We start from the raw sequence: 16,834 nt of genomic DNA on the forward strand, positions 1-16,834 counted from the left end.
TATTACAAGAAAATTCCTTTAATCAATCTAAACCATAAATAGCACACGTCTTTTCATTTGTTTCTCTTAATCACAGTTGTGTGTCCGCTTGATTTTAGTGCAAGATTATTGATTTCCTTTTAACATCAATCACATTTGAGATTTCATTTCTGTCATGATACATTAGTTGATGTCTCTCGCTTGAACACCAGCATGCACATAGGATATCTCAATGCGTCAAGGGACTCAATACTCATTCTGTTTTATTAAATGGGGATGGGGTACTTCTGTATGTCGTGTCATAGATTGTATAGAAACCGTCGACGGTATTACTTAAATAATTAAACAAAACTGTTTTAGTATGGCAACTGAAAGGAATCAAGGTGTGGTGTGTTTGTTATCGTACTTAGCTAGGCTGGTTTATGATCGTTCACATATCGCAAACCATGCTACCAATTGTTAACTGACCTTTTGTGTGAATTTGTACAAAGATGTAATTTTTTTTTATTTTTTATTTAGTTTGTTCCATTCGCAGCATCCCAGTCCGTACCCAGTCATTCTGGAAGGAATTTTATTGTGTCAAGAAAATGTGGAAACACAAGCAAGAGCTGAAGGTTGGGGATGAATAAAATATACCCATCATAGAAAGCACATCTCAACCGTGAAGAAAGAATCGAGTTCATTAGCACAATGATCAAACTTGACTGGCGAAAAAATTGGTGCTCGATAGCTTGGCTCGTGTACTTCTCAACTACTTTTGAATCGATAAATTTGAATTTGTTGGGCAACTTGAGACCATAGCTTGGCTATAGAATTTCATCAATTTTCAAAGGAAGAAGGAAAATATTTCAGAAAAAAAAAAAAAAAAGAAAGAAAATCATCCCACGTATATATTAATTAATTCTGCTTGAAAGTTAATTTAATAATATCTTTATATTTAGACCTGAGGAGACGCTAGCCTTAGAAATTCGGTCACTCGAGACTCTGGATTTTTTATCTTTACATTATAGGTGTAGATCACGAATGAAGTTGTACGTATGCTAGCACGTGTAGTCAATAAGTTGTACTTTATGAGTTTGTTCAAGCATCTTAATTGACGGTTTCTGTTCTTCTCAAAACAAAATAAAATAAAATAATGAAAAAAATTAATTATATTATTAAAGCAAATAATTTCCATGTTAGTTATCAGATGTATTAATTGAACTTAAGAATGTGATGTGTAAAAAAAATTATGGCTTATTTTTCCTTCAATGATAGTAAAACAAATTGATTATAATTCTTAATGTAACAACATTATTAGCAAAATGACGTTGATTAATTTTTTTAATATAATAGTATTACATAAAAACTCCTATAAAATAGTTTTCGTGAAATTTTTAGGTCTACTCATTGCATTATTAGCGAAAGGGATAATTGCAATTATTATCTCAGTAAAATCATGAGATTGCTTAAAACTTTTGATTGTTTATAATCCTTTGTGTTTTGAAATTTTGAGCACAAAAACCTTTGAAAATACGTACGAACAAGGGGTTGTGCTCAAAATTTGAGAGGTATGCTCAAGATTAAAAAACAAAAGAAGCTAATAAATGATTCTGTTTTCATAAGGATTTTTAGTAATCTATGTATTTCACTGGGTAGTGTATACTAGGGATGGAAACAGGGCGGGTTTGGCTAAACCTGAGCCCCGCCCCGCCCCGCCCCGCCCCGCAAACCCGGCGGGTCCAATCTAGATTAGACTCGTTGGACCCGTCAAAAATTAAATAATTTTAAATTTATTAAATTAACAAAATTCATTAAATTTAATTTTAAATATATATTGATAATATTTAAGATAAAAAAATATTCACACAAGTTAAAATTATCAATTTATAATTTATTAATAATTATTAGCCAAAAACATTATAATGATACATTTTCATACTAAGACTATCATAAAATAAATTCATTTCAATCCAATAATATTATACACTCAAATTATGTATAAAATATTAATTATTTAGTATAAAAATATAATTATATATTATTAATATTACATATATATTTTATATTTATATATATACATACATTGGCGGGAGGGGGCGAGTCCGGGATGGGTTTGGCCAAATTCGGGATCCGTCTCGGACCCGCTTGTGGACTCGTCCCGTGGGTCAGGTTTAATGTGGGGTCGGCCCATTGCCATCCCAAGTGTGTACAATTATCCCTTAACGAAATGACCTAGTTTTATTAAAACTAGCAACATGGTATACACAGCTACACGTTGTGTGTGTAAAAAAACTGACGGAAAGAAAGAGGATAAAAAAGGTCATGTGAGCGGTTGAGAAGATTGAAAGAAGTTAAAAGGTTTAATTTTTGAAATATGTGAAAATAGAACATATGGAGTGGTTTGAGAGAAAAAAATGTGGGAGAAGCATAAATTACTATTTTGTCCATATTGAATTCTATCCATCCAAAGCCTTGGGGGGCAATTTGAGAAAGAAATTTTGGTGTCATCCACAGCAGTTATTATAATATGTTCTTCTATTAATAGTAAAGAATAGTAAAGATATTTCAACATTATTATTAGAGCCGTTAATTTGGGTTAGGCCTGCCGAGTCGGCCCATCCCACGGGCCTGGAAAATTATTATTTTATTTTTATTGTGATATATGTATTTTTTAATGAAAGTTGTGATTTTTTTTGTATTAATTACTTTATATAAAATTTACACATATAAAATCAATAATTAATTTTTTATTAATATGTTTCTATTAATATTTATTTATGAAATAAAATTTATAATCAATTATAATGACTTTTATTTATTTTTGTCACCTAGATTGGATTGAGAATTTCTAATTCGCCCAGATTGTGGGCCGACCGACCTGCCAAAAAGCCGGTTTTTGGCGGCCTAGATCGAATTGGGCAAGGAGTAAATAACAAGTGGGCTAAATATTTTGTTTCTTTTCTCATAAAAAGCTAACAGCTTAGCGGCGAGAGAAGTGATAAACCCTCGCCCATTGAGCTTCTCCTCCGGCCAGAATCAAGGTAACTTGATACTTCTATGTAGTTTTGACTCGACCACGGCGTTGATTTTGGCAACAACGATTTCATTTGTTAATGTTGATCAGATCTATAATTTGATTCTGGGGTTTGATTTGATAGTTTTTGTTCGTCGGCTAGGTGTCAATTCGATTATTTTTTTCTTTTTTTTGAGTGTGGACTTATTGAGGAATGGCATTATGTGGAACTCGGATTACTTCTACATTAACGCTTTTTTATTAGATTAATTTTAATGAATTGACAGCTTCAGGTGTGTGGTTATGTTTTTTTGAGCATGCTCTTTAGGTAAATTAACCATCCATGGCCCATGTGGCGATTGATGAGTAAATTATTATTCTTACTAATTTAGACTCTATCTCAGCTTCAAACAAGAATGGGCTATTTCATTAAAGACATCCTTTCTTTACAACTTTTCTCACAAAATTTTAAAATGAAGAATTGATTTGGAGCCTGAGTTATCGCACAAGAATTGGCTATTTTTTTAAAATGTTTGAAGTGAAATGGTCATCTGTTTGGTTGGACGGTCGTTTGATTGATCATTGTTTTTGCTGTTAAATGTTGAGTTATTCCATATGCTTTCAAAATTCAATTTTCATTCCGACGTATTGCTGCACACTTGATCTTCCTATTAGTGGAATTTTTGAAAGGTGGAACCGAGATTAGCTGTGGCTTAGGTGCAAGAGGCCTGACTTAATTTTTGCTTGAATATGAATCAAACCATGGGGTTGGATTGATGATCACATTGTTGTGATTGGTCAGTACCTCAATTCTTGTTAACTTTTTGTTTGAAACTGTTCATGTAGAATTTATTTTGGGGGGTGATGGCATCTAAGTTACCGCAAATAGCATCCAAGTTACAGCAAGTGCAAGCCAAGGCTTGCCAAGCTTCACAATTCGTGGCCAAGAATGGAACCGCCTACTACAAGCAATTGTTGGAGCAGAACAAACAGAACATTGTGGAGCCGCCAACTGTGGAGAAATGTAATGTGCTGTCCAAGCAGTTGTTTTACACTCGTCTTGCCAGGTTGCTCCTTGCAGTATATTTATTTTTAATTTGAACTCACGTGTTTCATTGGAACTCGAAAATTATGTAATCCATTCGTTGCAAAGTTACAACCAAAGTTTGATCTCTCATCTTTTGTGATTATTTAGATTTGACAAAATTTTGATTTTAATGTGTTATTTATGAGCCAACATTTTTCAGTATAGGATGCTTTATGTTTTTGTCATTACATTTTACATATCAGATTGTAATCTTTGTGTTTGCCCCTTACTCTATGGACGGTCGCATAGCTTGCTTTGATTTTTGTCTTTTTTTAAAAAAAAATTTATCACAACTTGAGATCGTGTCTGTCGGCATATTTTCGATTTGAGATTCATTTATGTCACGATGCATTAGTTTATGACAATCAATTGCATGTATTGCACACCAGCATGTGCATCGGATATCTCAATGTGACAAGGGACTCATTCTGGTTTATTATGTAGGTACTTGTGTATGTTGTGTCGCTAATGGTATAGAAACCGTTGACGTTATTACTTAAAATTAAATAAATCGATCAAACTGTTATAGTATGGTTACTGAAAGTAATCAATATGTGGTGTGTTTGTTGTCATACTTAGCTATTCTGGTTTATGACGGTTCACATATTGCGAACTATGCTACTGATTGTCAACTGAGCTTTGTCAAACCAAGCATGCTGTGAGAATTTGTACAAGGATGTATTTTATGTTTTTCCATGTATGTGTTTTTATTAGTTTGCTCCGTTCGCAGCATCCCAGGTCGTACCGAGTCATTCTGGAAGGAATTTGATCATGTCAAGAATATGTGGAAACACAGGCATGAGCTGAAGGTTGAGGATGCTGGCATTGCGGCTTTATTTGGGCTCGAGTGTTTTGCATGGTTTTGTGCCGGCGAGATTGTGGGAAGGGGCTTCACATTTACCGGTTATTACCCCTGAAAATCTGTGTTCAAAATGACACACATTATCCTTCCAATGAAGGCCTTTATGCCTAATTTTGATTTTTTGAGAGTTTTGAAGCTGAGAAACTAATGTTGAATACGACCCAATAATTAGTATACTTTGTTGACTGAATCCTCTCTCGAGTGAAGTGGTTGGAACTTGTACAAATTTGATTCCTGATAGAGATGCTAATTAAAGAGCAAAACTGGCAGAACACTGTAATCAAAATTCAAAATCAAGTCAAACATAATGATATTTTTGGTGCATGTTATCCAAATAAAATCTTAAAATGAATTATTTTTTAGAATAAACGAAAATTTAAATTTAAAATACCGATTTTATTGTTAGGTGTTAACATAAGTTTTTTTTTTTTTTTTTTTTTTTTTTTTTATGAGGAAACCGACTTCGTTTTACTTACAATGGATAGTCGAAGACCTTTTAATTTACCGAGTGCAACAAAAAAGATACAACCAAACATAAAAGGTTAAAATATAAATAAACTTCAATTTTATTTTGTTTTAAAAGCACGAATATTTTTTTAAGAACAAACAAAACGAAAAGATTGCCATTTATTTTTACAGAGAACTTCTTGCTACTACAATACACATGATATATGATACAAGAAAGTAGTAGTACCGCACTGCCTCTCAAAATTATTATGTTGGGACGAACAGACACTGTACTAACATTACTATGATTATTTTTTTTGTCCTTGTTTAATATGCAATGATTTAGTGTTGATAAAATCGACAAAAACACATGACCCAGTTAACTGCCCCTTGCAACATATCCTAGTCCCCTTCCTTCTACAATCCCAATGAATTCTCTTTCAAAGTTGGAAACCTTCTAATTTGTACAGGGTTCAATGCTATTGTACATGTATGCATTTGCCGACGAAGTCTTAGTCAATGGCTAAGGTTGAGGCCTTGAGGGGTTAGTTCGATGCTAGCCTAGGGTAGTGCCCTGGGGGTAGCGTGGCGGATCATGATTGGTCAAAATCTATGGGCCCCACATGGAACTCACTAATTTTGACCAATTATGGGGTTACACATCATCCGCAGGGTACTACCCTGCGGGTGGCATGAACAAAACCGCCTTGAGATTCGATTGCCGCTAACAGGAAATAGTTTTTCTAATTTGTTTAGGTAGATTTAGGGATGCAAACGAGCCGAGCTACTCGTGAGCAGATCGCGAGTAGCTCGGTCAAAACTCGACTCGAGCTCGGTTTGATCGAGCTCGAGCTCAAGTAACTCGAACATATATTGAACTCGAGCTCGAGTTTTAAATGTATGTGATTGAGGTATAAATATAATATATATAATATTATATTATATTTATTTATTCATATATTTTTTATATATATTTATTTATTTATTTTTCGAGCTCGAGTACGAAATTAATTACTCGATCGAGCTCAAGATTAAGTTCGAGTAGTCAAATATGAGTCGAGCTCGAGCTCAAGCATTATGATACTCGGCTCGACTCGATTGCACCCCTAGGTAGATTTAAAAGATTCTTTATAATTTCTCTAATCGGGATGGGTAAGCAAATCTTTAGTTCATGCTCAAATCACGTCTGTAATACGGACAATTACATTGTATCTTTGTCATCTGGATAAAAATTGTACTTAATTGTACTTAAAAAAGGATACGTGTTTGCATTTAAAACATGTGAAGGGGCCAATAATCCTGTTAATCTATCAATAAGCGTCGGTTGTATATTTTGGTCTCACGGAACGGCCAAGCTCTCAAACGGTTGTAAACTTTCAAGATCACTCTTATTTTACTATAAATCAAATTTATCGCAAATCAGATATACGCATAAATTCTTATTAGACAAATACAGAAGTCAATTTTGTATGATGAATTTATAATTCGACCCAACTCATTAAAAAAAATTATTTTTTACACTAAAAATATTATCTTTAATTATAAATATGAATCGATATTGCAATCAATTATATAATATAAAAATAATAATAATATGGTACTATTTGTGATTGAGAAAGGAGCCCACAGTTGTCCGTGTTGTCATTGTCATCTCATAAAATCATCATACATGCCATGATATGTATATATGGATGGATCAGCTTTAAGTGTAGCCCTACCCATTCTATCGTTTTCTCTTCGTCTCCTACATATCAATATATATATCATCATTATATACATATATATATATATATATATATATATATATATCCATAATAGCAGATATATATATATCCATTGCAGCAACCAAATTAAACCATGAAGAATTTGCTCTCTGCATTTGATTTATTGAGGGGAATGTCGTCTGGCTCGACGAAATCAAGTAACAAATTCTTCTTCTAATTTTAAATTTGTTCGGTTTGGTCGGACCAGGCTTCATTCCCCTCAATTTTTTAGTCCAAGCTAGCTAGCCACCCCTCAAGCCGCTTACAAGCCACTCAAAATACAATATCAGTTTTACAAGTCTCTGCTGTGTGTGTGTTTCTGTGTAAATACATACAAAACATACACACACACAGCAGAGACAGATTTACACACACATGCATATATATTTGTGATCATTTTGTTTCTTCAAATTCAACACTCATGACTAAATCTTGAAGCTTACACACACACACACACACACACACCCCTCATGAATTACATGCTGGAGTTTGTTTATTACAAGTTCTTTTTTTTTTTTTTCTCATTGTAGAAGGATGAATTAAACCCTAGCTAGATGGGCATTTTGTTTTCGTTGTCTATTTGTTTTTATTTAAATATTTTTTTTTTCGAGTAATGAAACATGCATTTAATTAGTATGAAGATTTGAGCAGCTGGTGTAATTGAATGTGGAGCAGGAGCAAAGAATAAGTGATAAGATTTGGGATACCTTTATTCATGCAAGCTTTTGTAAGAATATATTCCTTTCTAATTTCTTCATTCACGCTAACGTAAATATGTCTCCTAGATTATTATTTTTACCCTTATACCAATTTTATTATTAATTATTATCTGTTTCTATTTGTTATTTTTGGACAAATGTGTCGGTTTAAATTTCTGTAAAAGATTAGCTTCTTAAAACAAACATGTATAAGGATCCTTCTATTATATATGCATGTTCTTTAATATCAGTTTTTAAACCAAAATGGACGATGCATGCCTGCTCACATGATTGTGCTTTTTAATTAAATATTTTGCAAATGATCATATTATTCTCATTAATGCAACTTATAATTCTTTATAAAATATATATTGATCACCAAATTTTATTATATTTAATTTGAGGGATGTATGTTAATTGTTTTTCAAATTACAACAGAGGAAATGACGGTATAGTCTTCTAGCCCTAGTGATTCAAAAAAGTTTAGTACTATTCTTTTGCCTGACACGAAGACCAGGGTTAAAAATATGTTGCATATTGCTAGTTTTGGCTATGGTAAGGAATAACTCTGGTGCATTTTAAATGAAGTATGATCGTCTGAACAGTGACTCGTGTGATTTGATTTTAGACTAGCATATGAACATCATTTATAAAATTACACGATGAGTAACACTCTCGAACTAGCATAGAATGACAGACAGTTGACACACTTCGCAAAATATTAATAATTAATTAATAAATATTGATCCATCAGTACATGAGTCCAATGATTTAATTAATATATGGCATTATCAGAGCTAAGACACACTATTTTATATATATATATATATATATATAGAGTTTTGTTATGCTGCCCACCTCCATGCCCACCTATGAGGTGACAATCATCCAATGGATGAGATGAATCCAATGGATGATTGTCACCTCATAGGTGGGCATGAAGGTGGGCAGCATAACAAAACTCTATATATATATATATATATATATATATATATATATAAAATAGTGTGTCTTAGCTCTGATAATGCCATATATTAATTAAATCATGGACTTTGACTTAACTCCACTCTTAAAAGCTAGCACAAAGTGAGATAAAGATTTAATCCAAGATGTAATACAACTATATATATATATATATATAACAAGAAATATCTCAAATATTATATCTATATTTATCAGTTCAAGATTAAGATCTCTGTTTTGGATATATAATTAATATATAGTCCAAAATGTATGGCCATTGGATATTTATTAATTACATTCTACATATGTAATTTTGTTTAGTATTTTATATACAAAAATGGTATATTAATTTCAGGAGACGACTTGGGAAAAACATGTGTGTGCAGATAGAGGGAGAAGTTGAGTAGAAAACAAACAGTATCTCTCGTCAGGGAAATTAACCTGCGTTTTTAATTACGTGAGATTATGCATTAATGCAACCGTACTTGTTTTACTGTAAATGGAAAATCGCTGCTCGCAACAAGCCATTCTCGCATTCCAAAGTGTGCCTTTTTTTATGATACACCATTTCAATTTTCACGTCTCCATTTTTAGATTCATGGAAATCAATCAACTATTACGTCATATATATGTATGCGTATAATTAATTACCTACTTTGTCCATCATTGTAAATACTATCATATTTAGACACAAAATAAATTATAATTTGGTAATGTGTCTATATATGTATATATTGTGTTTTTTTAACTTCTACGTTATCAAATTTTAGCTAGTTTCAATCATCTATCTTTTGGTTTTTGACAATTTTAGTCATTCTAAATCTGAAAGTCATTACTTCAAAAAAATAACTAAAATTGATTTTAAAAAAATAAAGATATAATGAATTAAGACTGAAACCTCATTAATTTGAAGAACCAATTTTTTTTTTAAAGAAACAAATATATAAGATCAAAAATGCAATCTTTTCATGGATATATAGAAGTTGGTATTTTATCTAGCTAGTGAAGTAATTAATATTAATAGAAATTGATTACTCTAAGTAACCCATTTGAAAGTCATGAAGTGGCATTCTTTACTAAACATTTTTTTTCAGTATGTCTTAGATTATTCAAAAATACTAAAATACCCTTCTCCTATTTTAAAAATCCTAAATCCTAAATAAAAATAGTAAGATGTTCTCCTATATTTCGAATGCAAATAATAAGTGCACTGTAAGGCTGCTGTTCCAATTTCTCGTATATATCCGTAAAAATACTTCTACAACTGCAGTCATAACTCGCAAATCATTCACTTAATATTTCGACTTCAAATGTTCATATATAATTTTTAAGAACCTTAAAAATTATATAAAAATCATAATGTACAATAATCAAGTCAAATATTTGAAAAAATAAAAAATAAAATTAGAGCAATTAATTGGAGGCAATATATTCAATTCAACGATATGACATGGACAAAAATGATTTGCCATATGTATATGGATATACAATAAAATATTAATATAATCATAAAGTAACAATTATTTGCTTAAAAGATTAAGTGGGAGCGGGGGGAATGAAATTCACGCTTGTTCAAAATAGGATCGACGTGTTTCAAAGTTTAATTCGTACGAAATTGATTAGAAAACAAAGTAAAAAGTTTGAGATGAAGAAATTGATAGTGAATAGAGAATAAATTAAATGGTTTAAAGAATATGTTTGTAATTTGATATAATAACAAATTTTTTGTGATTAATATTCATTAGAAGACTAAAATTGATTATAGTAATTTAACGTCGGTACGTATTTGAGAAAATCCTCATTTAATTAATAGGATGAGTTTTGATATGAACGGCCCATTGGCAACTTGTGCAGGTCGTGACTTTATTTGTGTCCAATATAAAGTCTTCATTAATCTAATACACACGCCACGACTTTTTATTTCTTTGAAATGGCATGCTTGCATGGCTGTCATCCAACGTATATCATTAAAAATTTTAATTATAACAACTAACACGTTCCTCGTGTATTGATTAAAAAAATGTCGAGTTAATGGAGTAAGTGAATGTTTAATTAATAATAAAAAGTTTGATTTTCTCTACCAGTTACATTTTTCGGACGTGTGCATGTCGCACCAGTTATAAGTTAAGGCTTGACGAGTGCTGTTATCTGACCAAAGAAAATATTTGCTCCAAATTAAAATTTAAAACTTACATCGATATATTGATGTCCACACAAATGCATCGTTCGTGTTTTACTATAAATTTCTCAATTGACTGATTATTGGGAACTTTATTTAAATTCTCAAGTAAACTTGAGACGGTATCTCGATCACATTTGTTGCGAAGTTGTTGGTTCAAATTACATTCAAATTTAATTTTTGTTTTTACAAAAATTAATCGTATAATGAAAATTAATTATATATATACATATATAATTGTCGGTTTTGAGATGATTTCATTAAAACGCCTCAAATATCATATACGGCCTTTATTGATGACCCTCTCAAGTATCAAAGACGACTGTTATCGATGATCGTTGAGCACCATCATCTACATTGATCGTCGGAATCGAATTTCGTGGATGATTTTCGTGATTTGCAAAGAGAATTCTAAATTCTAATAGATTCGAGAAATAATGATATATTTATAATTTTTTATGATGAATATTAATGTAGTATTTGATACAAATATAATATATTTAAAATTTTTATTGTTATATATAATAAATATTTAATCTTTTTCGAGTTTGCTATTGGCCCCTCCGGCCTCCGGTATCTAGTTCTGGCTTCGCCCTTACACCCGTGGTTGCGTAGAAAAATTGTTTGAAGATGACTTTCAAAATCATCGTAATTAATAAAATATTTGCAATGGCTTCGCAAAATTTAGTGAAAGTAATATAAAAGGAGATATTTTATTTAAAGATGTCTTTGAAAACCATCGTAAATAAAATATTAATTTGCGATGGTTTCTTCGTCGTAAAAGCCAACGTTTTTTTTAAGTGTGTATATAATATATATAACCACTTCAATTAAACAAATTTTCGATCCCTGCTGTTATACTTAATTATAATTTATATGTAACTACTTGCGGCCTGCAGGATGTCTATTTAATTTTCCCAATTTTTTATACATCAAGTAGGATTTAATTAAAATTTTATTTTTAAAAAACATATTTAACATTTTGTTTATTTTAGGTCCGTTTCCTGTATTTTTTATAGCATGTTTATTTGAAACTTTGACAGAACGTTAACGTTACGTTGGGAACAAGATTACTAATCAGAGGATAAATATATTTGTAATTTGACGTAGGTTTCTTTATAAAATATAAAAAATTATAACATATAAAAGAAATGGGTGTGGTGTCAAATTCATCAGGTCAAATTCATCAGATACAAGGCTGCTAGCAGGGCCGTTCCTATTTGGAGGCCGAAGAGTCGTCTGACTAGGGCCCATTTTTTTTTCGGGGCCCATAATTTTGAAAAAAAAATTATTATATAAAAGTGTAAATTGATCCAATATAAATTAATTATTTTGGGTTTTTTTCATTCATATCTCAGGAAATTATTTTTTCCTTGCCTACTGCCTAATATAAACTTTTTTTAAAATTATTTTTGGGTTTTTTGAATAATTTATTTATGAAGTTTATTATTCCTATGTCTCTTGACAATTTTTTTCAAATATAAATTATATTTCTCGTGCCCAATATAAACAAAAAATATTTTCTCAATAAACCATGTTATATGAAAAGATTGAATGAATTGGTTATGCCATTAATTGAGAAAAAAATTTCTGAACAATTTGATCATGAATATTGTTAGCTCTAAACTGTTAGACGAGTTGTTTTATAGTAATCATTTTGTACATATTTGATCTTATTATTCAATTAAAATAGAAATATTTTGACTATTGCACAGTTCTTAAATCAAAAAATTTGTTATTAGTCTAAAAAAATATCACTACAAAAAAATCCTGAATTAACAATAGTAAAAAGACAACATTTTTAAGGATAAACTGTTGTCTTTTATCTTTTAACAACAATTTTAACGAAAACGGTTGTATTTGAGAGTTTTTCTAAAATTGAAGACAACAAATTTTAAAAAAGACGCTCATTGACAACAATTTTTGTTAAAAATGTTGTCTTTCTGAAATTTTTTTAAGGTAAAAAGACAACAATTTGAATAAAAATGTTGTCTTTAATTTTTTATTTAAAAAAATTAAATTAAATCTAATATCTAATAAACATAAGTATTTTCCTACATTCATTCTCAAACTAAGATTTCTCGTGGTGCCCTAACCCAATCTCCAATCTGCCGCCCTCGCCGCCCTTAATCCGTCGTAAGCAGGCCGGCGATCTTCGTGACCTTTAGTCCAGGCACAGGCGACATCAACCATGGTATGGATCAAACTTTGCGAGTCCGATTTGTGCAACTCGAAGCCTTGTCGCAAATTGAAGTAGTGCGAGTTCTGTTCTTCGTGAGTTTCAGTTGTCTTCAGCCTTTATTTGTTTTGGCGGGTAAGTAATTCTTAATTTTTCGAAGCGATTGATTTTGAATCATGGGCTCTGAATTTATGAATTTATGTGGGCATAGATTACCTCCACCATATTTCTCTGCATTCGAAGTTCATTTGGAATTTAATTTTTTTTTCCATGGAACGATTTTGTATTGCAATCTGCATTTTAGAAAGGACAATTAAGGTTTTTGTGTTTCTGAAATCAATCTTATGAACACAACGAATATTCAAGATGTGGATTCTAAAGGAGAAAAGGTGTACAACATAAATGGATAGAAAATCCATGGATCGTTCGGCTTGGATTACCCCGCCGAAGTCATTTTCCAGAAAGTAGGACGTAAGTTCTTGAAATAATGCATATTTTTTCCTTCACTCTTCGATGTAGTAAGCAATAAATTATAGTCTTTACCCCAAGAAATCAAGATTTTGTAACTACGAATTGGTCTAGGTCCTGTTCTCTGCATGGTAAAGTAATGAAAATAAGGGCTTATTTCGATTATTGTAGCTGTCTTGATATGTAAACTTCTTCTCCTGCAGTACACCATAATATATACACAAGAACAGAAGTATACGATGGTACACCGATCATAAGTCCTTCCCAATTGGTAATCAACGAGAACATGCAATTCCACTGAAAATTCCTCCAAGAATGTGGCTGAACATTCAGGTCTCCCTTTATCTTCGCATATATATTTGGTTTGCGTTAAGGTTCATAATATGTTTTGGCTTATCTTGAGATGTCATTTTCAGTAGGATTTCTTCTTGTTGGAAAACGCGGTGATCAGATCAATTAGGATTGATACCCGGTGCAGCGGAAGTTTAAAAATTTTGTATGAAACGATTCCATAATAGGTATCAACCTTACGATTAAATTGTGTGTGTAAAAATTAAATAACAATTATAAAATTTTTACCTTTAATCTCGAATCGAGATTTTGGACACCAACAGATTTCTCTGCTCTTGTTGTATATCCCTGGAACTGATGGACGAACTGTTCTTCAATCAGGTCCACGAACGGATATTTAATCCCTCTGATAGATTGCACTAGAAAATCTATCAGAAGTTTCTACGAAGAGATTAACGAATTTGATCCGTTAAACCAGACTGCAAATTCAAAATTCACAGGCTGGGTTTTTCAAGCAGAGGGGAGGGGGCGGCGGCCACAATAAATAAAATTAGGGTTTTCGAAAATTATTTTATGACCTGTTGTGTTTAATTTTTGTACTGCAATAACTTATTTATAATGTAGGCCACTAACAGCTTAGGGCCCATTAGTCATAAGTTCAAGCCCGACAAGCAAAGCCCGCATGTTCAGAAATTAATATAAAATTCATCGTGACTCCGATTGATAAACCAATTTCACCAATGTGCACAGAAACCATTTCTACACCTTTTAAAGTCAAGATAAATTTTTCTGAATCCGAATTCAGTGGTTTCCAAAAATGTCCATCCCTATGTCATTTTAGGAAATCTTACTCCTCTACTCATAATTAAGAAGTCCAACTTCTTTGTTCATTAAATTTAACTCTTTAAATTTAACTATCTCAACGGGGATTAAAAATCCATTACACTGTGTGACCCTCAATGGTTCAGGGATATAGCTAGCCGTGGGCTCACAACTCCTTGTGACTCGGAACAACAATTTCCGACTTGCCCATCGAATCATGGTAAGAGCGTCTAGCAACATCGCCCCATGATTCCCTAGGTATCACTGATAGTGCCTACAAGAACCAATAGATTTTGGTTAGCGTACAGTACGGTCCCTTCATCCATATATCCCGATCGAATCAACAACCATTGGTATATCGAGAGTCGCTCGAGATTCGATAACTATGCAATACATCTTGAAGATCAAATAGTGACATCGTATGTGCTACTAAGAAACCATTTCTTAAATCACATCATGTACTCTGGCCAGAGATTCGTCACACTAATATCTCCTCAGATCGCATAGGATATCCACACTCGCAAGTATGTGGTGAATCCTTGACAACAAAGCATCGACTCCTATATGTGTTGTAACTGTACCCAATCCCGACACCTGATGACCCCAATAGAGTCGGTAAACGAGTCAAAGCACAGTACTAGCATATAGAGTCTCAATGATGTCTCAAGTAGTAAGGACTAATGGTGTACAACCAAAACCGCGGACTATATCCACTCGATAAGTGATAACCACTTGGAAAGTCCGGATAGGGTAGTTCGATCATTCATCATATGAATATCCATTTGCATGCTTCGAACATCTCTATGTTCCTTACCAATGAAACGTGGTACTCTGCATCGCAAATGCTAGTCTCAAACTCGAGCGATCCTTATCCTTATTATCGGACGGCTCAATCGACTAGGAACAGTTTAGAATATACAGTGACTATAAGATGTGTTTCATGATAGACATCCCCATGTTCTACCACATCTTACATACACTATAGTATATTCAAGGTCTTTATCAAAACAACAATAGTATATCACAATATAACAATATGAAGAAAGATAAAGTCATTGCCATTAATAAAAGTGTAAATAATATTAAACAAAAGATTGTTTATACAAAGAGTCATCAAAGCCCTTAGCCACAAGTTGGCTCACCGGGCACCCACTCTTTCAATCTCCCACTTGCCCTATAGCCAACTAGTCATACTACATAGACCCATTGCTTCGCGATGTTTGTCAAATAATGGTCCTGGCAAGGGCTTAGTAAGTGGATCAGCGATATTGTCTGCAGAGGCCACTCTTTCGACAGTGATGTCTCCTCTTTCCACAATCTCCCGGATGATGTGGTATTTCCTCAGTACGTGTTTGGATCTTTGATGAGACCTTGGTTCCTTTGCCTGAGCAACGGCACCCGTGTTGTCACAGTACACCGGGACTGGACCAACAACTTCAGGAATGACGCCCAACTCTTGGACGAAATTCCTCATCCAAACGGCCTCTTTAGCAGCAGCTGATGCTGCAATGTATTCTGCCTCAGTGGTGGAATCCGCTGTGGTGTCCTGCTTGGAACTCTTCCAAGAGACAGCACCGCCATTGAGCATGAACACAAATCCAGAGGTTGACTTCGAGTCATCCACGTCACTTTGGAAGCTAGAGTCGGTATAGCCTTCCAATTTTAGTTCTCTTCCTCCATATACCATGAACATATTCTTAGTCCTTCGTAAGTACTTAAGAATGTCCTTCACGGCTTTCCAATGCATTTGACCGGGATTAGCTTGATATCTGCTCGTGACACTCAGAGCAAATGCTACATCCGGTCTGGTAGATATCATCCCATACATGATACTACCTATGGCTGACGCATATGGTACATGTGCCATTTTCTCTATCTCTTCATCAGTCTTGGGACACATAGACTTGGATAGAGAAACTCCATGACACATGGGTAGATGTCCTCTCTTGGACCCATCCATTGAAAACCGTTTCAATATGGTGTCGATGTAGGTTGATTGAGTGAGTCCTATCATTCTCTTAGATCTATCTCTATAGATCTGTATCCCAAGAATATAGGATGCCTCACCCAAATCCTTCATCGAGAATCTACCTGATAACCA

General features: G+C 33.0%; 1 protein-coding gene and 1 pseudogene across 1 annotated transcript; both read left to right on the top strand.

Moving 5' to 3' along the window:
* The first annotated feature begins 2,901 nt into the window (after positions 1-2,901).
* LOC140866656 (uncharacterized) lies at positions 2,902-5,099 on the top strand. The gene is made up of 3 exons (XM_073271685.1): positions 2,902-3,002; positions 3,821-4,041; positions 4,792-5,099. The coding sequence occupies exons 2-3, from the start codon at positions 3,839-3,841 to the stop codon at positions 4,976-4,978; spliced, it is 390 nt and encodes a 129-aa protein (XP_073127786.1). The 5' UTR covers positions 2,902-3,002; positions 3,821-3,838; the 3' UTR covers positions 4,979-5,099.
* Positions 5,100-13,328: 8,229 nt separating this feature from the next.
* The window catches only part of LOC140861730 (glycerophosphodiester phosphodiesterase GDPDL6-like), a 54,110-nt pseudogene continuing 50,604 nt past the window's right edge, over positions 13,329-16,834 (top strand).

The sequence above is a fragment of the Henckelia pumila genome, chromosome 4 (genome assembly GCF_033568475.1).
Source record: "Henckelia pumila isolate YLH828 chromosome 4, ASM3356847v2, whole genome shotgun sequence".
NCBI lineage: Eukaryota > Viridiplantae > Streptophyta > Magnoliopsida > Lamiales > Gesneriaceae > Henckelia > Henckelia pumila.

Coding starts and splice junctions, on each gene's coding strand:
- LOC140866656 (XM_073271685.1), top strand. CDS start 3,839: ATGGCATCTAAGTTACCGCAAATAGCATCCAAGTTACAGCAAGTGCAA. Junction 4,042..4,791: donor TTTTACACTCGTCTTGCCAG/GTTGCTCCTTGC, acceptor CTCCGTTCGCAG/CATCCCAGGTCGTACCGAGT.